The sequence below is a fragment of the Myotis daubentonii genome, chromosome 16 (genome assembly GCF_963259705.1).
Source record: "Myotis daubentonii chromosome 16, mMyoDau2.1, whole genome shotgun sequence".
Classification (NCBI taxonomy): Eukaryota; Metazoa; Chordata; class Mammalia; order Chiroptera; family Vespertilionidae; genus Myotis; species Myotis daubentonii.
The window spans coordinates 28,167,426-28,189,714 of NC_081855.1; the positions used below are offsets into that span (position 1 = coordinate 28,167,426).

At 47.0% G+C, this 22,289-nt stretch overlaps 1 protein-coding gene and 1 long non-coding RNA gene across 2 annotated transcripts in view; one reads left to right on the forward strand and one right to left on the reverse strand.

Annotated features, from left to right (window-relative positions):
• Positions 1-241: 241 nt before the first annotated feature.
• LOC132218366 (uncharacterized) lies at positions 242-1,302 on the reverse strand. The gene is made up of 2 exons (XR_009449167.1): positions 542-1,302; positions 242-446 (listed from the first exon to the last, which is right to left on the reverse strand). It is a non-coding gene; the product is annotated as an uncharacterized LOC132218366 (long non-coding RNA).
• A 1,122-nt stretch (positions 1,303-2,424) lies between these two features.
• The window catches only part of MYO1D (myosin ID), a 271,271-nt gene continuing 251,406 nt past the window's right edge, over positions 2,425-22,289 (forward strand). The window contains exon 1 of the mRNA XM_059669519.1: positions 2,425-2,833. Within this exon, the coding sequence (XP_059525502.1) occupies positions 2,739-2,833 (95 nt within the window). The 5' untranslated portion in view covers positions 2,425-2,738. The remainder of the gene's footprint in view (positions 2,834-22,289) is intronic.

Sequence of the window (22,289 nt, forward strand, 5' to 3'; positions counted from 1 at the left end):
TCTAGTGTGAGATCCAGTTCAGGTCACACATTGCCTTTAGCTGTGGTGTCTCTTTGGGGTCCTTTAACCTGGCCCAGCCTTTCTTTGTCTTTCACGCCATTGATGTTTTTGAAGAGTAGAATACCCCCTAATGTGGGTTTATTTGGTGTCTCTTCATGATTAGATTCAGTTGATACATATCCAGTAGGTGAGTGACGTTATGTCTGTTTTAGGAGATCACATCATTCCTGAGATCAGTGTATCTCATTATTGGTGATGTTCATTTTTATTTTGGTTTTTGGTATATTTTCAAGTGTAACACACACACACATACATATCCAAATGTGTTTATATACAAATTTTATCACAAAGGAGATGAATGCGCTAACCTGCTCTACAGTTCCTTGTTTGAATGCAGACTTCAGTGTCTAGTTTCTCCGGCCATCTCTGCACATATTGTTAACTTCCTGTAAATGGGTCATTGATTCAAAGGATTGTAGCTGTGTTTTGGCCTTTAAAAAGGCTGGATGTAAAACTGTAGGAGTAAAAAATTACTGCTTACCCATGCAAATCAGAATTGTCTTGATACTGTACAACCAAAACAACGTGCAAAAGAAAATTGGAATCCTGAGGCCGATGTAAGGTGACAATGGTCCCTGCTACACAGATCTGGGTTGGTCAAAAGAGCCTCATTTGTCTCAACGCCTGATTTTATACTAATCTCAGCTTATAATATACCCTTTGCATATGTTCTGTATATGTTATATAAATTGGGCTCCTGTATGAGATATTGATTGAAACAAGAGTTCCCTTGCTTTGGCCATTTGAAACCCATAGCTGTATACTACTGAATAACTCATACCCACTATACAATCTCTTTTGTTCTAGTGACCCAGGGCTCAGGAAATATACATACATACATTTACTAATAGGTCATTGAGTGTGGTCCTTGATTGCTCCAAATAGAACACCATTTGAGATTTCTTGCTTTTCTTTTCGAAATTCAGTTCTGCTTCTGTTAAAACATACCAACATCAACATTTTATCATTATACTATATGCAATCACCTGTTTAGCCACCGGCTGGCCCACACAAATGGCCCACATAAAGGACAGTCCTACCTTGGACAGTGTCTAGCCCACAGGTCTTACTCCACAAATGAGGACACTGAGATCCACAGGGGTTTCTTTGGAGGAAGGAGAGCTGCCAGTGAAGGTCAGACTGCAGCTTGGCCTGGGCAAGGGGTGGGGCAGCTTTTGGAAGGCAGAGGTGCTCTAGGGGGAGGTGACCAAGCTGCCTCCCCCGCTCTCTCGGCCAGGGTGGGTTTTGAGCAGGGTCCTGAATTCAGGCTGGTTTACGCAGTCAAATTCGCCCACCGAGTTGGGGCCTATTGAGGTCTTTGGGGGCTTCCAGATTCCCTAGTAGATTTTGGAACAGAAAATAGTCCTCATGGGAACACCAGACAGAAGAGGAGCTGCCTTAGAAAGCCATTTATAAAATATTTTCGTTGGGAAATGCAGTCGAAGCTCCCAAAGAATTTTCCAAGCTCAACCAATGTATCTATAAATGGGAGACCACCGAAGCTTATTCTATTCCACTCAACCACTGTGGATTTCATAGCTACAGGTGCAAAGCAGTAAAATAGGACTTGGGGGGGAGGGGGGGCAAGGGGGATATCGGGACATTTAGGGCATGGACCCTAAATGTAGCCTCCCATAATCTCAGGGAGATGACCCATACGTATATTAAAAACTTAATAATAATATAAGAGGATGTTTGATGATATGCTCAGAGAAGCGGAAGAGAAAGGTGGATTATGGAACATTGGAACAGGAAAGCAGTCTGCCATGTGGCTAACCGCTGGGGCTCATAAGCCAAATGACCTGGATGAAAATGCAGCTTCCTCACTTCCTAGCCATGTGGCAAGTTACATAAGTTCTCTAAGGTGCTTGGAAGCTCTGGTCACTTTCATTGTCACCAACACGTCAGCTGTTATTCTTTCAGTCTGAGCGCAAAACATCCTTTCAAGGAGAGGATGTGAGCAGAGAAGCCGAAGGGGGCTTCGCGGCTGGGTGACGGAATCATTAGGAATTATCCTCGCCAAAAGCTCCGCCGGCTACTTTTGTGACTTGGTTGGCATTCACCAAGCGAGGGCGAGAGGCCGCCACCCTGGACACTTGATCCCACCCACCCTCCTACGTCCGCACTCCTCGGCCCCGCCCCGCGAGGTCCCAGCGCCCGTCCCCAGAGGGCGCTGCCGCCCCGCGCCCAGCCCGGCCCCGCGCGCGCCCCCGCCGCCCGCCCCGCGCGAGCGCGCCGCCCAGGTGAGGAGGCGGAGGCCTGCGCCGCCGCGGGGCGGGATCTCAGCGGCGGGGCGGGGCCAGCGGAGCCCGAGAAGCCGGGGCGGGGCGGGGCGTGAGGCGGCGGGGCCGTGGCCAGACCCAGGCCAGAGGCGGGACCAGCCGCCGCCGTCTCCGTCTCGGTGTCCCGTCCCCCACAGCGCCAGGCAGCCGCCGCGGGAGAAGCGGAAACTGCCGGGTGCGCCGCGCGGACCGAGAGCGCGCCGAGGAGCAGCGGGGCGGCCTCTGTCCGGCCCAGACCCTCCGAGCGGAGCCCGGCGCCCCCTCCCCCGGAACCCCCAGCCCGCGGCCCCGCCCCGGCCCCGCCCGAGCTCGCCGCGCGCCCCCGGACCGGCTCCCGCGACTCCAGCGCGCCCACCTGAGCCCGGCAGCGCCCACCTCAGCCCGTTCGCCGGCGCCATGGCGGAGCAGGAGAGCCTGGAGTTCGGCAAGGCGGACTTCGTGCTGATGGACACCGTCTCCATGCCCGAGTTCATGGCCAACCTCCGACTCAGGTGAGGGCGGAGCGGCCGGGCGCCCTGGCGCGAGCCTGCGCTTCCCCGAGAGGGGGCGCCCCCGCGGTGCGGCCGGGTTGTGGGTGCGGGGGCGCCCCGAGCTCAAGGGATGGAGTGCCACCGGAGAGGGGTATCCCGGGCTCTTGGCCGAGAAAGGACGCCCCGGGCGCGGCTGCCTCGGCGTGTAAGGGGCGTGCTGAGCTGGAGGGCTGCGCCTTCCCGGGAGGGGGTGCCCGGGTGCTGTCCGGACGCGGGGGCCGGGGCGGGTGGGAGGCGTGAGGGCTGTGCGGAGCTGCGGGCAGCGCTGGGGGCCGAGCAGGCTAGTGTGCTCCCCCAGGTAGGTGATGTGGGCGGGCCGGGTGACCTCATGGAAACAAAAGTAAAGGAAAGTAACTTTAGGGAGCGTCGCGGCGGCCCGAAGTCCTGGGAAGACTCGAGGTTGCTGAGAGGAGCTGGGGGCGCATCCCGGTTTCACACTTGCTGCTTTTCTTTCTCTCTTCCCTCCTTCTCCTCCCCGCTCTCCCCTCCCTGGCGTGGCTCCATCGCGTCCTGCAGGATGCTCTGGAGTGGTCCCTGAGCTGTCTGTTCCAGGACCTGGGCTATTTTTTATAGTTACTCTCGAAACGTAATTAGACACGTTTCCAGACATCGAAGAGACTGCTGGGCTTGCCGGTGCCAAGATAAACTGTCTGAATTTGACAAGGCGTTCATGGTTTCAGTTTTTTTTTTGTTTTTTTTTCCCTCAAGGAGTTATGGATGGGGCCCTTGTGTGATTGACATCCTTGAAGATGCAGTCCCAACTCAGCACCCCCAAATGAGCTTCCGAAGGCGAATTTATTTTTAGAAAGTTGTCTTCATGTGATTCTTTCTCTTTTGATAGAAGAATATGTAAGCAGAGCTTTAAAGTAGTTTTGTGTTTTTTTTAAAAAAACCATTACAGTAAATAGAGTTTCAAAATAACCGAGTTTCGGTCTGTGTGCGTTTCCTGGAGGTTCTGACCAGGCTTATGTTAAATATCACACCATGAGCTTAGGAAGTGAACATCATAATCTAGGTTTTGGTGCTTAACTAACGCCCCATCTCAGTATTAATTGCCCCTGCTGGTCTCCATTTAAATTTGAAAACCTTTCTTAACCTTGGCAGTTGCAAACCCCCATAGTATCTTCATCTGCTCCTGGCCAGATTTCCTTGTGTCCCAGAGGATGGGGGGCAGTTGGGGGGGCGGGGGGGAGCGGGCACAGACCTAATTTTCTACACCTGTCTATTACAAACACACACACACACCTGTGTGAGTTTCCTCATTTGTACAATAATGAGGACTTACAAGATTTTTCAGCGCTTAATTATATTCTCTTTTTGCTTTCATGTATCAGTTGGTTGCAGAGGTGTTTTTTATTTATTTATTTTTATTGATTTCAGAGATGAAGGGAAAGGGAGGGAGAGAGAGGAACATCAGTGATGAGAGAGAATCATTGATTGGCTGCCTCCTGCACACCCCATACTGGGGATCAAGCTCGCAACCCCGGGCATGTGCCCTGACCGGGAATTGAACCAGTGACCTCCTGGTTCACAGGTCGACGCTCAACCATTGAGGCACGCCAGCTGGGTGGTTGCGGGTTTTCTAAGTGGTTAGTGTGAGCCAAATTTATGTGCGCAGGAGAGAACTTTGCAGTTTAATTCCACATTTGTATAAGGCACCCTAGGAGATAGGGTGGGAGGATCCAAAGATCTACAAAATTTGCTCCACGCCCTGGCCGGTTTGGCTCAGTGAATAGAGCGTCAGCCTGTGGACTGAACTGTCCCAGGTTCGATTCCGGTCAAGGGCATGTACCTTGGTTTCGGGCACGTCCCCAGTAGGGGGTGTGCAGGAGGCAGCTGATCGATGTTTCTCTCTCATCGATGTTTCTAACTCTCTATCCCTCTCCCTTCCTCTCTGTAAAAAAATCAATAAAATATATATATATATTTTAAAAAATTGCTCCACACCTCTCACAGAGGGGTCCTGTCGATGAAGACAGGGAGAAAGGTGAAAATAGCTTTTGATTTAAGTAATTGGTGAAGAAAACAGCAGAAGAGCTAATTAATTAAGCCTTATAGAGCTTAGGTGATTCTTTGCTAAGTACTTGACAAGCTAATTGTTCTGAAGAGGGAGATGCTTGAGGCTGGCTTAGAGCACCATATAGAGCAGGCATGTCAAACTCAAAGGCTCACATGGGCCAAATAAACAAGGTATGCAGCCCAGAGGCCACGAGTTTGACATGCTTGATATAGAGGATGAGAAAAGTTGAGTCGTAAAGGATGCGTAGGATTCGTCTAGGACAGTGGTTCTCAACCTTGGCTGCAATTCTCATCGTACAGATTCGGCGATTGTTCACGATTTACTTGTACGTTGCCAGGGGTTTGTTAACCGTAGCTGTAAACACAATCCCAGCAAAGGGGAGCAGCGCCCTTACCCTCCTCCCCAGCTGTGAACCCTGAAGATCCAGGTGGAAAGCAGTCCTCTCTCTGGTAGCCTGAATTTCTTGTCACCCTGATACCCCTGCAGACTGTTTCAGTGTGTAGCTGTTTGAGCTCCTGGGACACTTGTACTTTGCAGAAGGAGACCAGAAACCCACTGCAGGTACAGGTGCTCTCGTGTGAGGTTGTAGTGTTTTCATCTCCCAGGACATGGGTGGTTGGGCCATACCATGTGTATGTTTATGGCTGGATCCAGGCGAGATTTGAGATTATTTCATCTCTCTGTAATAAGTGTGCATGTGCCCCCTCGTTCCTGCCTTCCCGACCTGGGCTTCTCTCACTCTGGTGGACTGTCCTGTCCCCTGCTCCCCACCTGGCTTCTGCAAGGCCCTCTTTAGGATTTTTGGTCTGTGACGCACAGAGAGGCCCCCCAAGGCTGCAGTTATTTCAGGGGGCCTGTGTCATCCGAACTCGATTTTAATTTTTCCAGTAGCAGCACCCAGCACACTGGTGGGCACATTCTGTGACAGTGTTTTTCATCGAGAGAAAAAAGCACGAATGTTTCACTTTCCTTTTTGACCCTTTTATGACATTGTCCATTTAGAGTTATCTTCTTATTTTGCTACCGCGCTGGCCTTTTCTTTTCCTGTTGGAACTAACGCTTGACTTTTAGCTTGACTTTTAGACATCCGCTACAATTGATGCAACTTTCCCCTTAGTGTTTCTATTTCTTAAAATTGACGTAGGTGGGTGCCTGTGCATGTGAGTCTGCAGGAGGCAAGATGGAAGGGTGATGTGGATTAGTGCGAGTCAGTTCCTATATCAGAGGAGTTTCAATTTTTATGTTTTACCCTTATGCCCCAAACTGCCAGTAGCTTGAGGGCCGCCGCCTTTCCCTGCTAGAAGTCTCTTGCTAGGGGAGGTTTATTCTGTTTGATTTTACTTTCCATGGAGGTGGAGGTGGATGTGGTTTTGGCTACCATGGTAAGCTCCTCACTCCATTTTCAAGGGTCTGTGCCCCGGAGTAAGATTCCTCCCCAGGCACCTCCTGCCTTCACGGTCAGGCATGGCTCCTGCCAGCAACCCTCATGACCACTTGAAGCTCTGGCCGTGGCTTCCCCACCATATTCTGCTTTCCTCGGAGCCACTCCCTTTCGGGACCCGAAGCCCCCTTTGCATGGGCCGTTCCTGTCCTGTAGTTTTCCCAGCATTCACAGCAGCATTGCACCCTCTCTCCAAGTGAGCGTCCCGCCAGGGCGAGCCACACGGAACAGCCCTGCTCCTCGCTCCTCACTTAGCCGCCCCGTGAGGGGAAGAGTGCGGACTGCTGCTCTGGCGTGGCCTGGAGCCGAGCACAGGGTCCCCAGAGAGCCCTGCTTCTCATGGCACAGGACGAAGAATACACCTTAGGCTCCCAGGAGGCCCGTTTCCTAACTTTGTTGGTGATGGTTTCTGTTTAGGAATAAGGGATCGGCTCAGCCTTCTATCTTGGCTCCTTGGAAATTTAATGTTTCCTCCCCTCTCTTCTTACTGGCTTTTCTCTGCCATAAAAGCGGTCATTTACAGCACTCTGTTTGCCAAAGCTGCAGGCAACGTCTCACTTTTAAGCTAACACATACTGTCTTTTATACCTTTGCTTGGACCAGGGTGTCTCGGCCTTGGCACTATTGGCCTTTGGAGACCGCTTTGTTGGGGGGGGGGGGGGCTGTCCTGGGCCTGGAGGAGTTAGCAGCATCCTTGGCCTCTATCCCCCAGACGCCAGTAGGACCACTCCCCTCCCATTTACACCACCAAGTTGTCTCCAGATATTGCTAAATACCCCTTGGGGCGAGGGGACATAGTCCCCATTGGAGAGCCACAGGCCTGGGCTGTTCTCAGCCTCTCGGAATGTTCTCCTTCCCTCGTCTCTACCCTCCCTGCCTGTCACACTCTTACTCATTCTTAGAGACCAGTTCTGAGACGTCTCTCCCAGTCCTCCACGTCAGGGTTCATTTCACTCTTACCTGTGCGCCCAGGGTATGTGGACACTTGGTCCTGCTGTTAGAGAGAATGTATCATAGGATGATGTTGTTCTCCGCACACCTCCCTGCCCATCAGATTGCGAGCTCTTCGAAGACAGAGAGCCTGCCCAGAGGTGGGTCCGGGCCTTGTGGTCCTTTGAAACTCCTTACAGTTGAGGAGGTGGGGAACCATCTTTAAGGAAAAGAGCATAAATTATGAACGCAGCATCAGGTACAGGGCTTTAAAGGGACAGTGCAGGTGAGTGGCTGCAGTGCCAACACACCTCTCCCTTTGTGTTGCAAAATCCGGCACCTAGGTGCTCCCTGCATCTTAAAATGAGTTACCTGAGCAGTTAAGTATAGGCTGATTATTTTTCAACCAGTAGAATCCTTAATTTGAAAAAGCATATAATCGTCTATATTATACTTATTTTAATACATCTTAACTGTGGTGGTGGGAGGAGTGAGGCGTAGAATTAGAAAGGCAGCGAATAGGCGCGCGTACACACACACACTGCGCAATCTCCGTCCTCTTTCTCGGCAACTCTTTGGTCATTTGGAAAATTTGGTGGGATGAAGGATCCCTCTTGCTTGCCAGGGGCAAAGCTTAGCTACTCTGGGTGGTCTTCAAGCAAGGATAAACCTGCAATTGGTTCAGAGCGTTGGTTTGAAGTGGCCCTGGTTAGATTTATAGGAGGGGTGAATGGCACACTAAATCTTTTTGGCTTCCCCGTGAAATTCTTTGGCAGCCCCTTTCAGAGGCCTTCGGAAAAGGACAGCGTGCGCTGTGCCTGTTTTGCACATTGGCTTCGGATTGGGACAGAGAAATGAGCTTTTGGTTTTGGGAGCTGCCATTTGGAGTGAATCACCCTGCCGTCTCGTTTCCTTTCCTGCTCCCTCCATGACAGATTTCCAAGACTATTTTTACTCGGGGTCATTTGTTGACCCTGGAGACTTTTGCTGAATTTAGCTCCCAAATAGAGCCAGATATGGGTGGAGGCAAGCCCTCAGGAGCGGCCGCTGGTGCGTTTCACTGTAGATTTCGGAAGGATTCTATTTCTGCATTCAAGAGATGAGCTTTGGCCTTTTTGCTGAATATGGAGACAAAGATGGTGCCTCCAGTATATGGACAGAGATGTGTTTATTTAATGGCCCTGGTGTAAGTTGTCTGCACTGTGGATTATTACCCTAATGCGGAGAGCCGTTTGTTGACATTGTCACCTACGTCGGAGCCAGCGCAGCCAAAAGGCCCCTCTCTCCAGGACTGGTCCTGTTTTATGGCCAGTCTCTGGCACCCATCGCTGGGTTGCTGTTGGACTGGAGAGGATCACTGGCCCTGCTCAGTGGAGCGAGCTGGAAACTGCTGTCCGTGGTGGTTCAGCCCCGCGGGGTCGATGAGCTATTGATGAGCCTCCCTGACAGGGCCTATAAAAACGTCAGCTCCATCCATGAATGGGTTCAGAGGGTAACAGCATTTTAAAATATACATTGGAAGCCTCTCTCTCCTTGTCTGTTACATTCCTCGGGTCGAGATGACAGTTTTATTTCCTGTGGGAAGCAGGCTCCTTTCGGTTCAACTGCCATATAATTACTGGTTAGATCTCTTAATAGAACAGTTTCCCCAAACGTTAGTTTTGGGCATTTATGGGAAGAAGAGGGGGGAGAGCATGCTTGCAACAGGGAGCAGTGGAAAGATTACAGTCTTTGAGACCTAACTGACCAAGTTCAAAACCCAGCTTCACTTCTACTCTTTTTCTAAAATATATTTTTATTGTTTTCAGAGAGGCAGGGAGAGGGAGAGAGAGATAGAAACATCAGTGATGAGAGGGAATCATTGATCGGCTGCCTCCTGCATGCTCCCTACTGGGGATCAAGCCCACAACCTGGGCATATGCCCTGACCGGGAATCAAACCGTGACCTCCTGAGTCAGGCCAGCTGGGCCACTTCTATGCTTTTTTTGCTTTAAGACTTAGGGTAAGTTAACTTGCCTAAGTCTCAGTTTCCGTATCTCTCTATATAAAAGCCTAAGCGACCATTCGACTGTTGGACCGGTAGCTATGACGTGCAATGACCACCAGGGGGCAAACGCTCCGACCAGTAGGTTAGGTTGCTGCTGGGGCCCTGTCAGCCCGAAATCTGGTTCACCCTCACCCCAGACCCAGAGAGGAGGAAGGAGGGAGCCCGATTCCTCGCGGAATTGGCCGTGGGTTAGCTTGCTGCTGGGGCCCTGTCGGCCCCAAATCTGGTTCACCCGCACCAGATTCCCTTTCAATGTGCACGAATCCGTGCACTGGGCCACTAGTACTATATAAAATGATTGCTTTTCAGGATTATTGGGATGAAATCACATGACGTGTAAAAAGTGTCTGGTCAGTGCTTGGTGCATAATGCCCACCCGACTAATGTTAACTATCTTCCTGAATCCTTCCCAAATGGCCTCACCTCCCTGCCCTGATCCTGTTGTTGCTGGAGGTTTACTTTCACTTCTTCCTTCCTCATGAAGACAGATCTGTTTGCTTTGGTTTGTTTGGAAGCCAAGGATGAAAAATGTTGTGGAAGGGCTTGTGGTTACCTAGTGGAGAGAGCAAGATCATTGGGGATGGACAAATCGGGACCTTATCCTATTTCTGTCCACTTACTACCACCTTTGTGGCCTTGGACAAGTAAGTTTGCCTCCCTGAGCCTCTGTTTCTTCATCTGTAAAGTTGATGTGTTATTGTGAAGACTCAGTTATAGCACCTGTACTACACGCAACGTGATATCCGTAGCAGAGCAGATGCTCGGTCGGTGGCCCGCTGTCCCCAGTCCTGTGGACCAGGTTCCTTCGCCATTCCCAATTCTCTGCATAACTATCACCCCACACATACTCATACTCCTGCTCCCTCCAGAGGCACCACAGTCTAATCTCTGAAAATTGTTTTCAAGTCTTTGGAAAAGGAAATCTGCTATTCATATTAAAAATTTCCAAAATATTTTATTCTGCAGGTCACACTGTTCTCTGCTTTCACAAAGGTTGGTGACGTTATTCACCACGCATTGTAGCTGGGTGAGGAACTTAAAGTAGAAAGTCGTTTTGTTTGTTTTAATATGTAACTTGTTTCCTTATTAAATTATAGACCTGTATTTGTAATATAATCTCCTGGCTTTAAAGTTAGCAACTACATACTTGAATTCTTGCCTGTGTGCTTAACGTTGTGTTGGGTACAGCGGTGAGGAGGTCTTTGTTCAATTCCCGGTCAAGGCACATGCCCGGGTTGCGGGCTTCATCCCCAGTAGGGGGCATGCAGGAGGCAGCTGACCAATGATTCTGTCTCCTCATTGATGTTTCTATCTCTCCATCTCCCTTCCTCTCTGAAATCAATAAAAATATTTTTTTAAATAAAAATAAATAAGAGGACTGGTGACAATATAATTGAGCTGTATGTATGTTATGTACTAGAGTTCTGAGGGAATTTCAGGAAAAGAGAGAATGGAATTGGGAGTCGGTGGAAAGGGCTCTGTGAGGGGGTAGAACCTGAGCAGACCCTTGTTGGAAGTAGATGGTCTCTCATTTGGAAGCAGTCCCCTTCACGCGGCCCCCACTGCCCAGTGACCACCCCTTCCCCCGTCCTCATCTTTCCTCCTCTCTCCTCACCCACTCTCAGCATGAGGGGGCTGGCCATGCTGCTAGCCAGCTTCCATTGCTCAAAAATATTTCCCTCCACACTGTCTGCACTTTTTGTCATTCCTGTCTAATGCTGCCCCATATCCTCCCAACTAGAGTTTAAAAAGCCAAATACTTCTACTGCGGCACAGATGCATTCATGTAAATTAGCTCGATCCCTTCTTTCTCGTGCCTCGATGAGATCAGTTAGAAGGAGGGGCTGAGACTGTCATTGTTGAGAAATAATTTGGCAGTGTGTAACTGTTCAGGGATGAGGTATACCTGAGATGGAGAAGGGAACTCAGGTGGGAAGGGGTGTGTGTGGGGGGGGGGGATATAGTTCGAGCTCAGTTTATTCTTGGGGAGGCAGGCCCTGATGACAGGGTCAGAGAAAAACTTGGCTCAGTTAAAAAAGTGTGTCTTGCCTTCGGGCCTAGAAAAGAAAGTGGAAATTTTTGGATGTCTAATTGGTGAAATGGGGATGATCTGCTTTTTGGAAGGAGATCATTTTAAAGTGAAGGGTTCTTGAACAAACCACTTCAAAACAATAAGGGTTGGAGAACCAAGATGGCGGCATAGGTTAACGCCGGAGTTTGCTGCTTTGAACAACTACTTCAAAAGTGAAACTAAAAGACCGAACGGACATCACCCAGAACCACAGGAACGCTGGCTGAGTGGAAGTCCTACAACTAGGAGGAAAGAGAAACGCATACGGACACTCAGAGGAGGCACAGTGCTGAAGTCAAATTCTGAGGTGCGGAGTGCGCGGAGCGGGCTGGCGGCGGAGGGCGCGGTTGGCGTTTTCAATCGGGAGGGAGTCGCAGACTCTGAGCTCCAGATACAGGCGAGTCTTTAGGGACCCAGACTCAAACGGGAGAAGCAGGACTGTCTGGCTTCGGTCAGAGCGAGTGCAGCTTTCTCTCCGAGCTTTGCAGCGGGTGCTGGGACTCAGAGAGGCAGAGCCCCTGGGGACAGGACTGAGAGCCGCCATAACTGCTCTCTCCGGCCCAACCTGTTGATCCTTTTCCACCGGACCTGCCCAAGCCCTGCACAGAGGCATTTGCCGGATAGCCTCAGGCAAAGGCTAGATTAGCACCTCCCTAGAGGACAGAAGTTCTCTCACTGCTGACACAGCTGATTCTCATAGCCACTTGGCCTGGAGGTCAAACCCTCCCTGGTATTAGCTACAACAATCAAGGTTTAACTATAAGACTGCGAACAAAGACCACTAGGGGGTGCACCAAAGAAGCATAACAAAATGCGGAGACAAAGAAACAAGACAAAATTGTCAATGGAAGATATAGAGTTCAGAACCACACTTTTAAGGTCTCTCAAGAACTGTTTAGAAGCCGCCGATAAACTTAATGAGATCTACAAGAAAACTAATGAGACCCTCGATGTTATATTGGGGAACCAACTAGAAATTAAGCATACACTGACTGAAATAACGAATATTATACAGACTCCCGACAGCAGACCAGAGGAGCGCAAGAATCAAGTCAATGATTTGAAATGCGAGGAAGCAAAAAATACCCAACCGGAAAAGCAAAATGAAAAAAGAATCCAAAAATGCGAGGATAGTGTAAGGAGCCTCTGGGACAGCTTCAAGCGTACCAACATCAGAATTATAGGGGTGCCAGAAGATGAGAGAGAGCAAGATATTGAAAACCTATTTGAAGAAATAATGACAGAAAACTTCCCCCACCTGGTGAAGAAATAGACTTACAGGTCCAAGAAGCACGGAGAACCCCAAACAAAAGGAATCCAAAGAGGACCACACCAAGACACATCATCATTAAAATGCCAAGAGCAAAAGATAAAGAGAGAATCTTAAAAACAGCAAGAGAAAGAAACTCAGTTACCTACAAGGGAATACCCATACGACTGTCAGCTGATTTCTCAACAGAAACTTTGCAGGCCAGAAGGGAGTGGCAAGAAATATTCAAAGTGATGAATACTAAGAACCTACAACCAAGATTACTTTATCCAGCAAAGCTATCATTCAGAATTGAAGGTCAGATAAAGAGCTTCACAGATAAGGAAAAGCTAAAGGAGTTCATCACCACCAAACCAGGATTATATGAAATGCTGAAAGGTATCCTTTAAGAAGAGGAAGAGGAAGAAAAAGGTAAAGATACAAATTATGAACAACAAATATGCATCTATCAACAAGTGAATCTAAGAATCAAGTGAATAAATAATCTGATGAACAGAATACTGGTGATTATAATAGAATCAGGGACATAGAAAGGGAATGGACTGACTATTCTTGGGGGGGAAGGGGGTGTGGGAGATTCGGGAAGAGACTGGACAAAAATCGTGCACCTATGGATGAGGACAGTGGGTGGGGAGTGAGGGCAGAGGGTGGGGTGGGAACTGGGAGGAGGGGAGATATGGGGGGGGAAAAAGAGGAACAAATGTAATAATCTGAACAATAAAGATTTAGTTAAAAAAAAAAACAAAAAAAAATAAAGTGAAGGGTTCTTATAAGTGATTTCATTGGATGGAGAAGGGATTCGAGAGCATCAGCTGGTCCCTCTTGAGACTTTGCCCACCTTTTAGTCCCTCATTGCCCCAGCCTCGCCCTCGAAGATATTTAAGTTTCCAGGCACGCCTGCTCCTGTGGGAGAAGTTAGTGTTACGGTTGAACGAGACCTCCATTCCCCCCACGTTTTGTCCCCTTGGTGCACAGTATAGAAATGGCTTCACCTTAGTGAGAGTAAAGTGTTAACTCTAGTAAAGCGACTTTGCTTTAATATGATTGCTTACTGCTGACAGTAGTTTTTAAAAGAGTCATGAGCCAATTCAGAGTTCTTAAAAAAAAAATGGGTTCACCAGCCGGCCAGCTTGCCAGCCAGTGTGGCTCAGTGGTTGAGCATCAACCTATGAACCAGAAGGTCATGGTTTAATTCCTGGTCAGGGCATATGCCCTGGTTATTGGCTTGATCCCCAGCAGGGGGTGTGCAAGAGGCAGCCAATCAATGATTCTCTCTCATCATTGATGTTTCTATCTCTCTGTCCCCCTCAATTCCTCTCTGAAGTGAATAAAAATATATATTAAAAAAAAAAAAAGTAAAAAACCCAAATGGGATAGATGGAAAAAGATATATCCACAAATGAGTGAGATCATGTGGTATTTTTCTTTCACTGACTGGTTTATTTCACGTAGCATAATGCTCTCCAGTTCCATCCATGCTGCTGCAAATGGTAAGAATTCCTTCTTTTTTATAGCAGCTTAGTACTCCATTGTGTAGATGTACCATAGCTTATGGATAATGAACATTACAACCTGATGAACAAAAAGATAGATACAGAGGCAGAGAAGCATCGAACAGACTCAAATTACAGCCGGAAGGTTGGGGAGGGTTGGCGGGGGAGGAGGTAAGATATCAACGGAAGGACTTGTATACATGCATATAAGCATAACCAATGGACGCAAGACACTGGGGGGGCGGGGGTGAGGGCATGTGCCGGGGCGGTAGGGGAGGCCAGGGGAAAGTCAATGGGGAAAAAAAGGAGACATATGTACTACTATTTGTAATACTTTAAACAATAAAATAAAAATAAAAAGATATACAGTGGGGCTTTGACTTACAAGCTTAATTCATTCCGTGACGGAGCTCGTAACTCAAATTACGAGACACGTGATGCTGGGCTGATGTTGTGGCATTCACTGTGACGTTCGCTGTGCCAACTAGCGGTGGGGTATCTGAAGCTGGCTCGTAACCCGAATTTTAGCTCGCAACTCAAAGCAGAAAATCGGCCGAGAGACGGCTCGTATCTTGAAAAACTTGTTAGTCGGGACACTCGTAAGTCAAGGCCTCACTGTATCAAGGAACAACTTTGCTTTTGTTTCTCTCCATGTATCTCCCACAATCATACTACTAACACTTGTGGGGGGTTGGAGGGGGCAGAATTACTACTATTATGTATATTCAAGGGTCCCATTACTTCTAGAAGCAAATGAATTATTCTAAAAATGGCTTCATCTGAAACAATGAAGCAAACACCAAGAGAAATTCAAACCATTTTTTCCCCTCTGACCACAAAGTCTGCTTTGAGTAACTTGTACAATAGAGGATCGTCCGTCTCGGGGTCAGGGTGATCCCGAATGGCTCCGTCTCAGACCACTGCTTTGTGTTCAATATAAAGTCAAGAAAAAATTTATAGTCAATTAAAAAAAAGAAAAAAATAAGGTCGAACTCCATTAAAAACCTCACGTTTATTTTGGAGAACCCTAAATTGGTTGTTTCTGTTTTGGCTTTTATAGACGTCTTAGTCGTTTTAAGTTTATGATAAAGGTCCTCAAGAGAGAGTTTGAGTTTTCCCGATGTGCCTTTCTAGCCTGTATGTTCCTGTAATTAAGAAGAATTTCAAAAAATAATACTTTTAAAAAGCCCTTAAAACCAACATCTCTAGAGTGGTTTAAATGTCAGTAAGTGAACTGTGAGGAGCTTCTCATTGCATTCAACCTGTCCTGTCAGTTCCCATTTGTGTCCTAACCTCTAGTTTCTGGCCCCGAGGGCAAGGGCCAAGTCTTTATCTCTGCAGGCTTATTTCCAGGCATTGCAGGCAAAATGTTTTCGCCTCCACCAGTGAATGAATAAATAGATACATAATATCTCTGCCTCTCTGATTCCTGCCTGAACTGTGTATGTGCTGTATATTTTATGTATGTATTGGACATCATTATATACTCTGATTTTTCTATTGTACCTACCATCTTTGGGAAGATAGGATAGTGAAACTACCGTTACTCTTGGAGCGGGAGAGGGAATACTAACAAATATTTGGAGTCTTTGTGAAATGGTGGACTTTTTCTTTTAAAAGGCCTGTAGAACTCAGGCAGGGTGCCTGATTTACCAGGGAGAAAACAGACTTTAGTGCCACTGGACTCTTGCTTGTGTCCTGTTGTTGCTTACCTTAGCGTTTGACCACGTTGTTTTTACCAGCATCGAGATGCTTTTGTATAGCTTTGTATCCTTTGTTGACTATCTCTAAGGGACATGTTTTTTTTACAGCCAATCCAATGACCGTACATATTTAGATGGGTACTGTTTTCTTTTTCTTTCTTGGTGCTGTTTTCTTAATCTGCATTTATTCTGTGGTGTCCTGGGCCATGAGGTACCTGAGGATTCTAGGTGGGGTGGAACAGGGCTTCCGGCCCCCTGCTGACTATGGCTTTTAATCAAGCAACTGTGCTTCTATGTATTGGGGTGCCAAGAAATTTTTTGTTCAGAAAAAATGCTATCATGTTGAAAAAAACACACAACAAAAACCAGTTTGATAAACCACTCTTCTAGGTGATTGTTTTCCAGCTGGCTTTGACCCTTGTAAACACATACAGGGAAATATTTCCAACCAAAATAATGTGAACACTGGCAGTGCAGTCTGACATAATGAGCAAAGGCAATCGTTCCGTTACCCAGACCACACCATGGCGGTACTACCCGTTGTGCGACTTAAAACAATTTACTTCAGTTCTCTGAGCCGCTATCGCCCCATCGTAAAATGGAACTGGTCCCTACATTACAAGGTGATTTCATTAAATGAGATGATAGGTGCGTTGTCTATTGTTCGTAACACATCGAGGGTATACTCAAATGTAATGCTCCCTCCGGTCTACTCCTTAAGTAGAATGTGAAGAATATAATTTAATTTTCTTCTTAAATGACTTAGATCATCATGACCGAAGTTCTGAACAATTGTTTTCATGCGCTTGGGATTTATGGGTTATGGGAAAGGCTTTGTTCCACACCGAATTGATCTGAACAGTTTAACAGTTTAAAGTTTTAAAGCATCTGGGTGACTTTCTATTGTCTCTTTCAGGGCACCTCCCTGTGAACGCTCTCTCCCCTCTTAGTGTACAAATCTGGCTGGCTCTGGGATGAGCTCCTGGGGGGAGCGTGAGGAATCAGGGGTTGTCTGGGGCGTCTCAGGCGTAGGACTGGGAGCTCTGAGATGTCTGTCTTTTCTCTTCTCTGCTCAGAGGTATTTTTCGATTGCTTTGATAGGTTCGGCTGGCAAGGCATGTAGGCCGAGTAGGAAAGGTGCTCCTCTAGCGCGTATCGCTCCCCTTGGTATTTGAATTATTTGTGTGGTTGGAACAAACCAAAGCATGCTGAGTGGATTTTTCCGCCCCGTGCACACTCTGTGATGGCTTGGTGCTGTGCGGTGGGCAGCTGCTATTGGCAGAAGCGATTACTGTTTGCATCCCTGCCTCTGAGGCTCCTGTTTTATCTGAAACCTTTACTGAAAAGGAACCTCTTCTCTTACCGTCTTGATTTATCCTAAGGGGGAGGGCTCTCACCTTTGGTGCTGTATCAGCATTGCCCAGCTTTAAAAACATACAGGTTCCCTGGGCCCGACCTCTGGAGAGTCTGAGGGAGGAAGCCTCCTGCGAGCCCCGGGGATTCTCATCTGCAGCCGGGTTAGGCACCACCAGTATCCTCGGCTAATGGTTTTCCACCCCACAGGTGTGTTCTGTTCAAGCTCAGTGGGGTGTGACTGTCATGTGAGCTGACCGGTATGTGAACAAATGAATCATAACTTACCCAGATAGTCAGTGCTCTTAGTTCTGTTATGATTATTAAGTCAGTTTACTTATTTGTTCTTCATCCTCACAACGTGTTTTCTGTTCTTTCCACCTTTGGTTATAGTTGGGCACTTTTAGCATACTTGGTATTATTTCCTTTTTTCCATTATTTTTTAAATTAAATTTTTGTTGAACTTACTGGGGTGACATTGGTTAATAAAATCATATAGGTTTCAGGGGTACAGTTCTATGATCCATCCACCTGTATATTGTAATGTGCAGCATACTTTAGGTTATTTCTGTCACCAGATTTCTCCACGCGAAAAGGTATCCTCATCCTTGTTAATACTTTAATACATGTCCTTATAATCTTTTACACATTTATAACTGGACATATTTTAAAATTTGGAATCTTCTTGCTTATACGAGATAATTTTATGAACAGTCTCCTCATATAGCATAGTGGCTTAAGAAGCATTTCTCCATGTCATCGAGTTGCCTTGGAAATTTTGATGGCAACCACGTCTGTATTCTTGTCTGGGTGTGCAGGGACAACCCAGACCGACGAGGTTTCTGCTCCCATTGAGCTGTGGAAGCAGCTGGGGCGACACACGAAACTCTGGTAAACAAGGAAAGAATAATTACAAGTAGGAATAAGTGTATGAAGGGAAAGCGCAGGGTTCCTCATTGGGGAAATGGCTGCGGTGTGTGTGCTGTGTGTGTGCCTGCCACCGAGAAGGCATTTTATGAGGAAGTTGGCTTTGAGATGAGAAGGATAAGGAGTCTGTGGGGGATGGGAGGAGGCAGGTGGGTGGAGGATCGGGGAATCCGATAGGAAAGGGTGGTACAGGCCAGGCAGAATCATGAGAGAGGGAGGAAGGAGGGAGATGTTGATAGACAGACAGACGGATGCTTGGTGTGTTTCAGAAACTGAAGGGCATCCCGTAAGGTTGGAGTCTCCAGGCAGAGTGGGGACAGATGATGATGGAGGGCTGGCCAGGGACAGCTTTACAAAAGGGCCTTGGGAAATGGACGATTCAGGCTTTACATACCCTGGGAAGTGATTGAAGGCCTTTACACACCACACATCTTGCAGTCGCTTCGGAGTGAGAGAATACTTTTCAGTCTCTGGGTTTCCTTTCATTGAGCTGCCCGGATTCCTCAGGTATGGTAGCTCTTTGCAGTGTTTGTTTTTGTCAAGTTGGTGGGTGGAGTGTGGACTTGGCAGTAACTTTCTGTGCGTTTCCTTTAATGATAATATGTACGAATAGTTCTGTCGAGTTATTTCTGGGAGTAGGCAGCCCAAGAGCAGGGTTGCGTTGATTTGAACTAAGCCAATCTCTCTAATGACTAAAGGACTTCCACTGATTTTCGGGGGCACTTATTTTTCTGATTTTATGCTTCAAGCAATAAAAGAAGAATTCTGAGTCATACATTCTCTAAGGACATCTCTGAGTCATAAAAGTTTAATGCCAGAAAGGAACCTTGGAGTTAAGTTATCTCGCCGATGTACAGATGCATGAAGTTAGGGACACAGTGAGTACGTGGTTTGTCCAGGATTCTTCATTGGTTTAGTGGCACAGTTACTACTGGATAAAAAAAAAAAAAAAATCTCCCATCTCTTAGCTCTGTATTTTTTCTTTTACTTTTTCCCTCTCTTGTTAGCTGTAAAATTGCTTTGAAATCAAGTAGCAAGTCTATTACTTCCTCTATTATCCCCCCACTCAAAACAGACTTAAAAAGACCTGAACAGGTTGAAACAGTGGAAAAGCTAACAATGTTAACAATAAACAAACAAATCTCTAGTTTTCTAAGGGCAACTGAAGGGCAACAATGTAAGCTCAAACTCACAGTGCAGGGGGGCCAAAGAGGAGGGTGTTAGTAGACTGTATTATGCATCCACCTGGTCTTTATCAAGAACTATGGGTTTGGAAGTTCTACTCAGACTCATCCCACCTCTCCTGGAGGGGTGAACAGTTCCCATTCCACCTTATTGGTTAGAATGCTGTTGGCTGCACCTAAAAGAATGAACAATTGACCAAATAAAAAGAAAAGGTATTATCTCCAGGTAAGGGCGGCTCTGGCCAGTCCTGAAGGCTCCTCCTGTGATTGGTATCTTGGCCCTGCCTTTGTGCTGGTTCCCTCAGGCTAGTGGAGGGTAGTCACAGCCTGTGTATCCCTCCCAAACACAGTCACCTACCTCCCCAGGGAGGAGAGGGAGCCACCTGCTTATCTGGTGCTGCTTTCTTAGGAAGCCCCTGGAAGGCTTCCTCACATTTCATTGGTCAGCGTTTGGTCACATGCAAATGACTAAACCCTGGTTATCGTGATTGATTTAGAAGAGTCAAGAGCTGAGGATGGAGTTCCCTTTTCCTGAAGCACATGAATATGTGGAAGCAACATGACTATGAGTAGATGACCTGAACAAAACCTGATTCTTTTAGGGAGGGGTGAATTTTAGGGGCAGAATACTGTTTTAGAGTGATATCTCTATCTCTCTATCTCTATCTCTATCTATATGTACATATATAGATAGATATGTAATCTATCTATATATATCCTTTTTTAAAAAAAAGTTCTCAGTGGACACCAACTGTTTCCTACACAGGAATATGCACAAGTCTGGTATTATCCACGAGGAAATAGTGTCAGAGCCCACAGGTCAGGAGCTCAGTCCCACAGTACCGCCCCCTGATTCAGGCACCAGTCACAAGTCTGGGCTGTCATCTGCGCTTCTGACCAGCCAGCTATATATTGGAGGTGCCCATGACACCTTCCTCAGGTTTGGTTCATTTGCTAGAGCGGCTCACAGATAGAGACTTTGCTTATGTTTACTAGTTGGTTATAGAGAGTATTATAAAGAGTCCAGACAAACAGCCAGATGAAGAGGTACATAGGCCGAGGTCTGGAATCATCCCGGGATAGTGTAAGTCAAACTGTACAAAAAAGGCTCTGTATGTATGCCGGGATGTAGGATCTATTTCATGAAATAGGTTGTATAATTCCATGTTTGTAAATAGAGAGGTGAGTGACGTCCTTCCCTGCTTTAAGACAAAGGACAAGAAAATCCAGGGGCATCGAACTGTGCCAGGAAGACAGGAAGTCCTCAAGGAATGGAGGAAGGGGCATGGAAGGCACAGACACCAGCTTGAAGGAGCTCCCACTTAGCTACCTCTGGGTCAGTCTGAGCATCAAATTGAAATAGGTAACCGTGGGTCCTATTTACACAAACTAATAAACGAATAAGTTGAAATTTGGTGAGGACTGAGATATTTACTTAGTACCTGCCCACAAAATGCTCATCCATTAATATCATTGGGGAAAGAAAGACATATTGTTGCAGTGGAGAAGACAGGCAGACACTACCTCACTAAGGGATCAAAAGGAGCAGCGTCAGTAGTGGGAGAAACCAGAACACACACCAGGTGAATAGACGCAGCGAGAACACAGCGTCACTTCTGTGACATTCCCGCTACAGATGCGTAACCCGGAACCAATCAGAGGAAACATCTGCCAAATTCACATCGAAGGACAGTCTGGTTTTCAGAAATGCCGAGTTCATGAAAATCGAGGGAAGAATCTGGAATGAAGGAGGGTAGAGAAACATGACTCTGGCGTGGATTATTTCACTGTAAGGGACTTAATTGAGACATTGGGTGGAGTTTGGGGTTTGTAAGTCCATTGTTAGTAAACAGATCGGCTGATTTGATGATTGTGTTGTGGTTGTGCTGGAGAATGTCTTCATTTGTAGGAAAAACACACAAATGGGTGGTAGGGCTTCAGGTCAGCGAGTTAGGAGTCTCAGGTGGTTCAGGGAGAAAGAAGGTACTTGCAACTTGTGTTGTAAGTTTGAGATTGTTTCGAAAACAAAGCAGCTGCTACCTAGACATCAGATGGGTCCCCCAAGGATACAGTGAGTCTCTGGTCGTAGGGAGTTATTGCAACAGAAGTTGAGAGTTCCTTCACTGAGCTAGGGTTCTTTCTCAGGAAGCCCCTAGAAGAAACGTTTCGTGTTGTAAAGGGGTGCTGTGCGCCTGGAAGACTGGTCTTCGTGACATTCTAAGTCCCAAATTCTAAGATTCTGCATATCGGGTTACATATTTTACAGTAATCTTTGAATTTATTAAATGATGTGTATGCCTTCAGTTTGTACAAATCAGCGGAGATTGACCTCTCATAGCAGTCAATGGGTGTTAGTTAACACTGTCTCTAGAGAATGTGTATACTAAGATCTGTATATCACGCTCTATAAGAAGTTAATGATGTAATTGGGTGAAAGGGGCATTGACAAAGTATCTGACTCCCCCCGCCCCATAAAGTAGTATATAATAAGTGTCAGGTCATTGGTACCAGTGCTCTACGGTTCAGACCAGGAGGACATTTCTGTGAGCTTCAGTGATTGAGGAGGGCCTTTATAGAGGTGTAGAGTATTGGGTTGGGTGTTGGAGGTGAGTAAGACGTAGGTATGTGTGAAGTAAGAATGGCAGGGGAGAGCATTCCATGCACATGAGCCTCTGCAAATGGGTAGGATGTGTCCAGGGACAGTCAGAAGACCAGTCTGACAGGTTTGGAGGTTTCACATAGGAGAGTTCTGCTTTCACGGTTGTATGGTTAGGGAGATGGCACTAGTTCCCATAAAAGAGAAAATGGAGAGAACACTGTTGACTGCGACAGCTACCAGCCATTAGGCACTGTGTTAGATGGGTTTTAAATAATCAAGTTCATTCATTCATCTCTCTGAATCTGTTCAGTCTTTTTATATATTTTTAAATTGATTTCAGAGAGGAAGGGAGAGGGAGAGAGAGAAACATCAATGATTG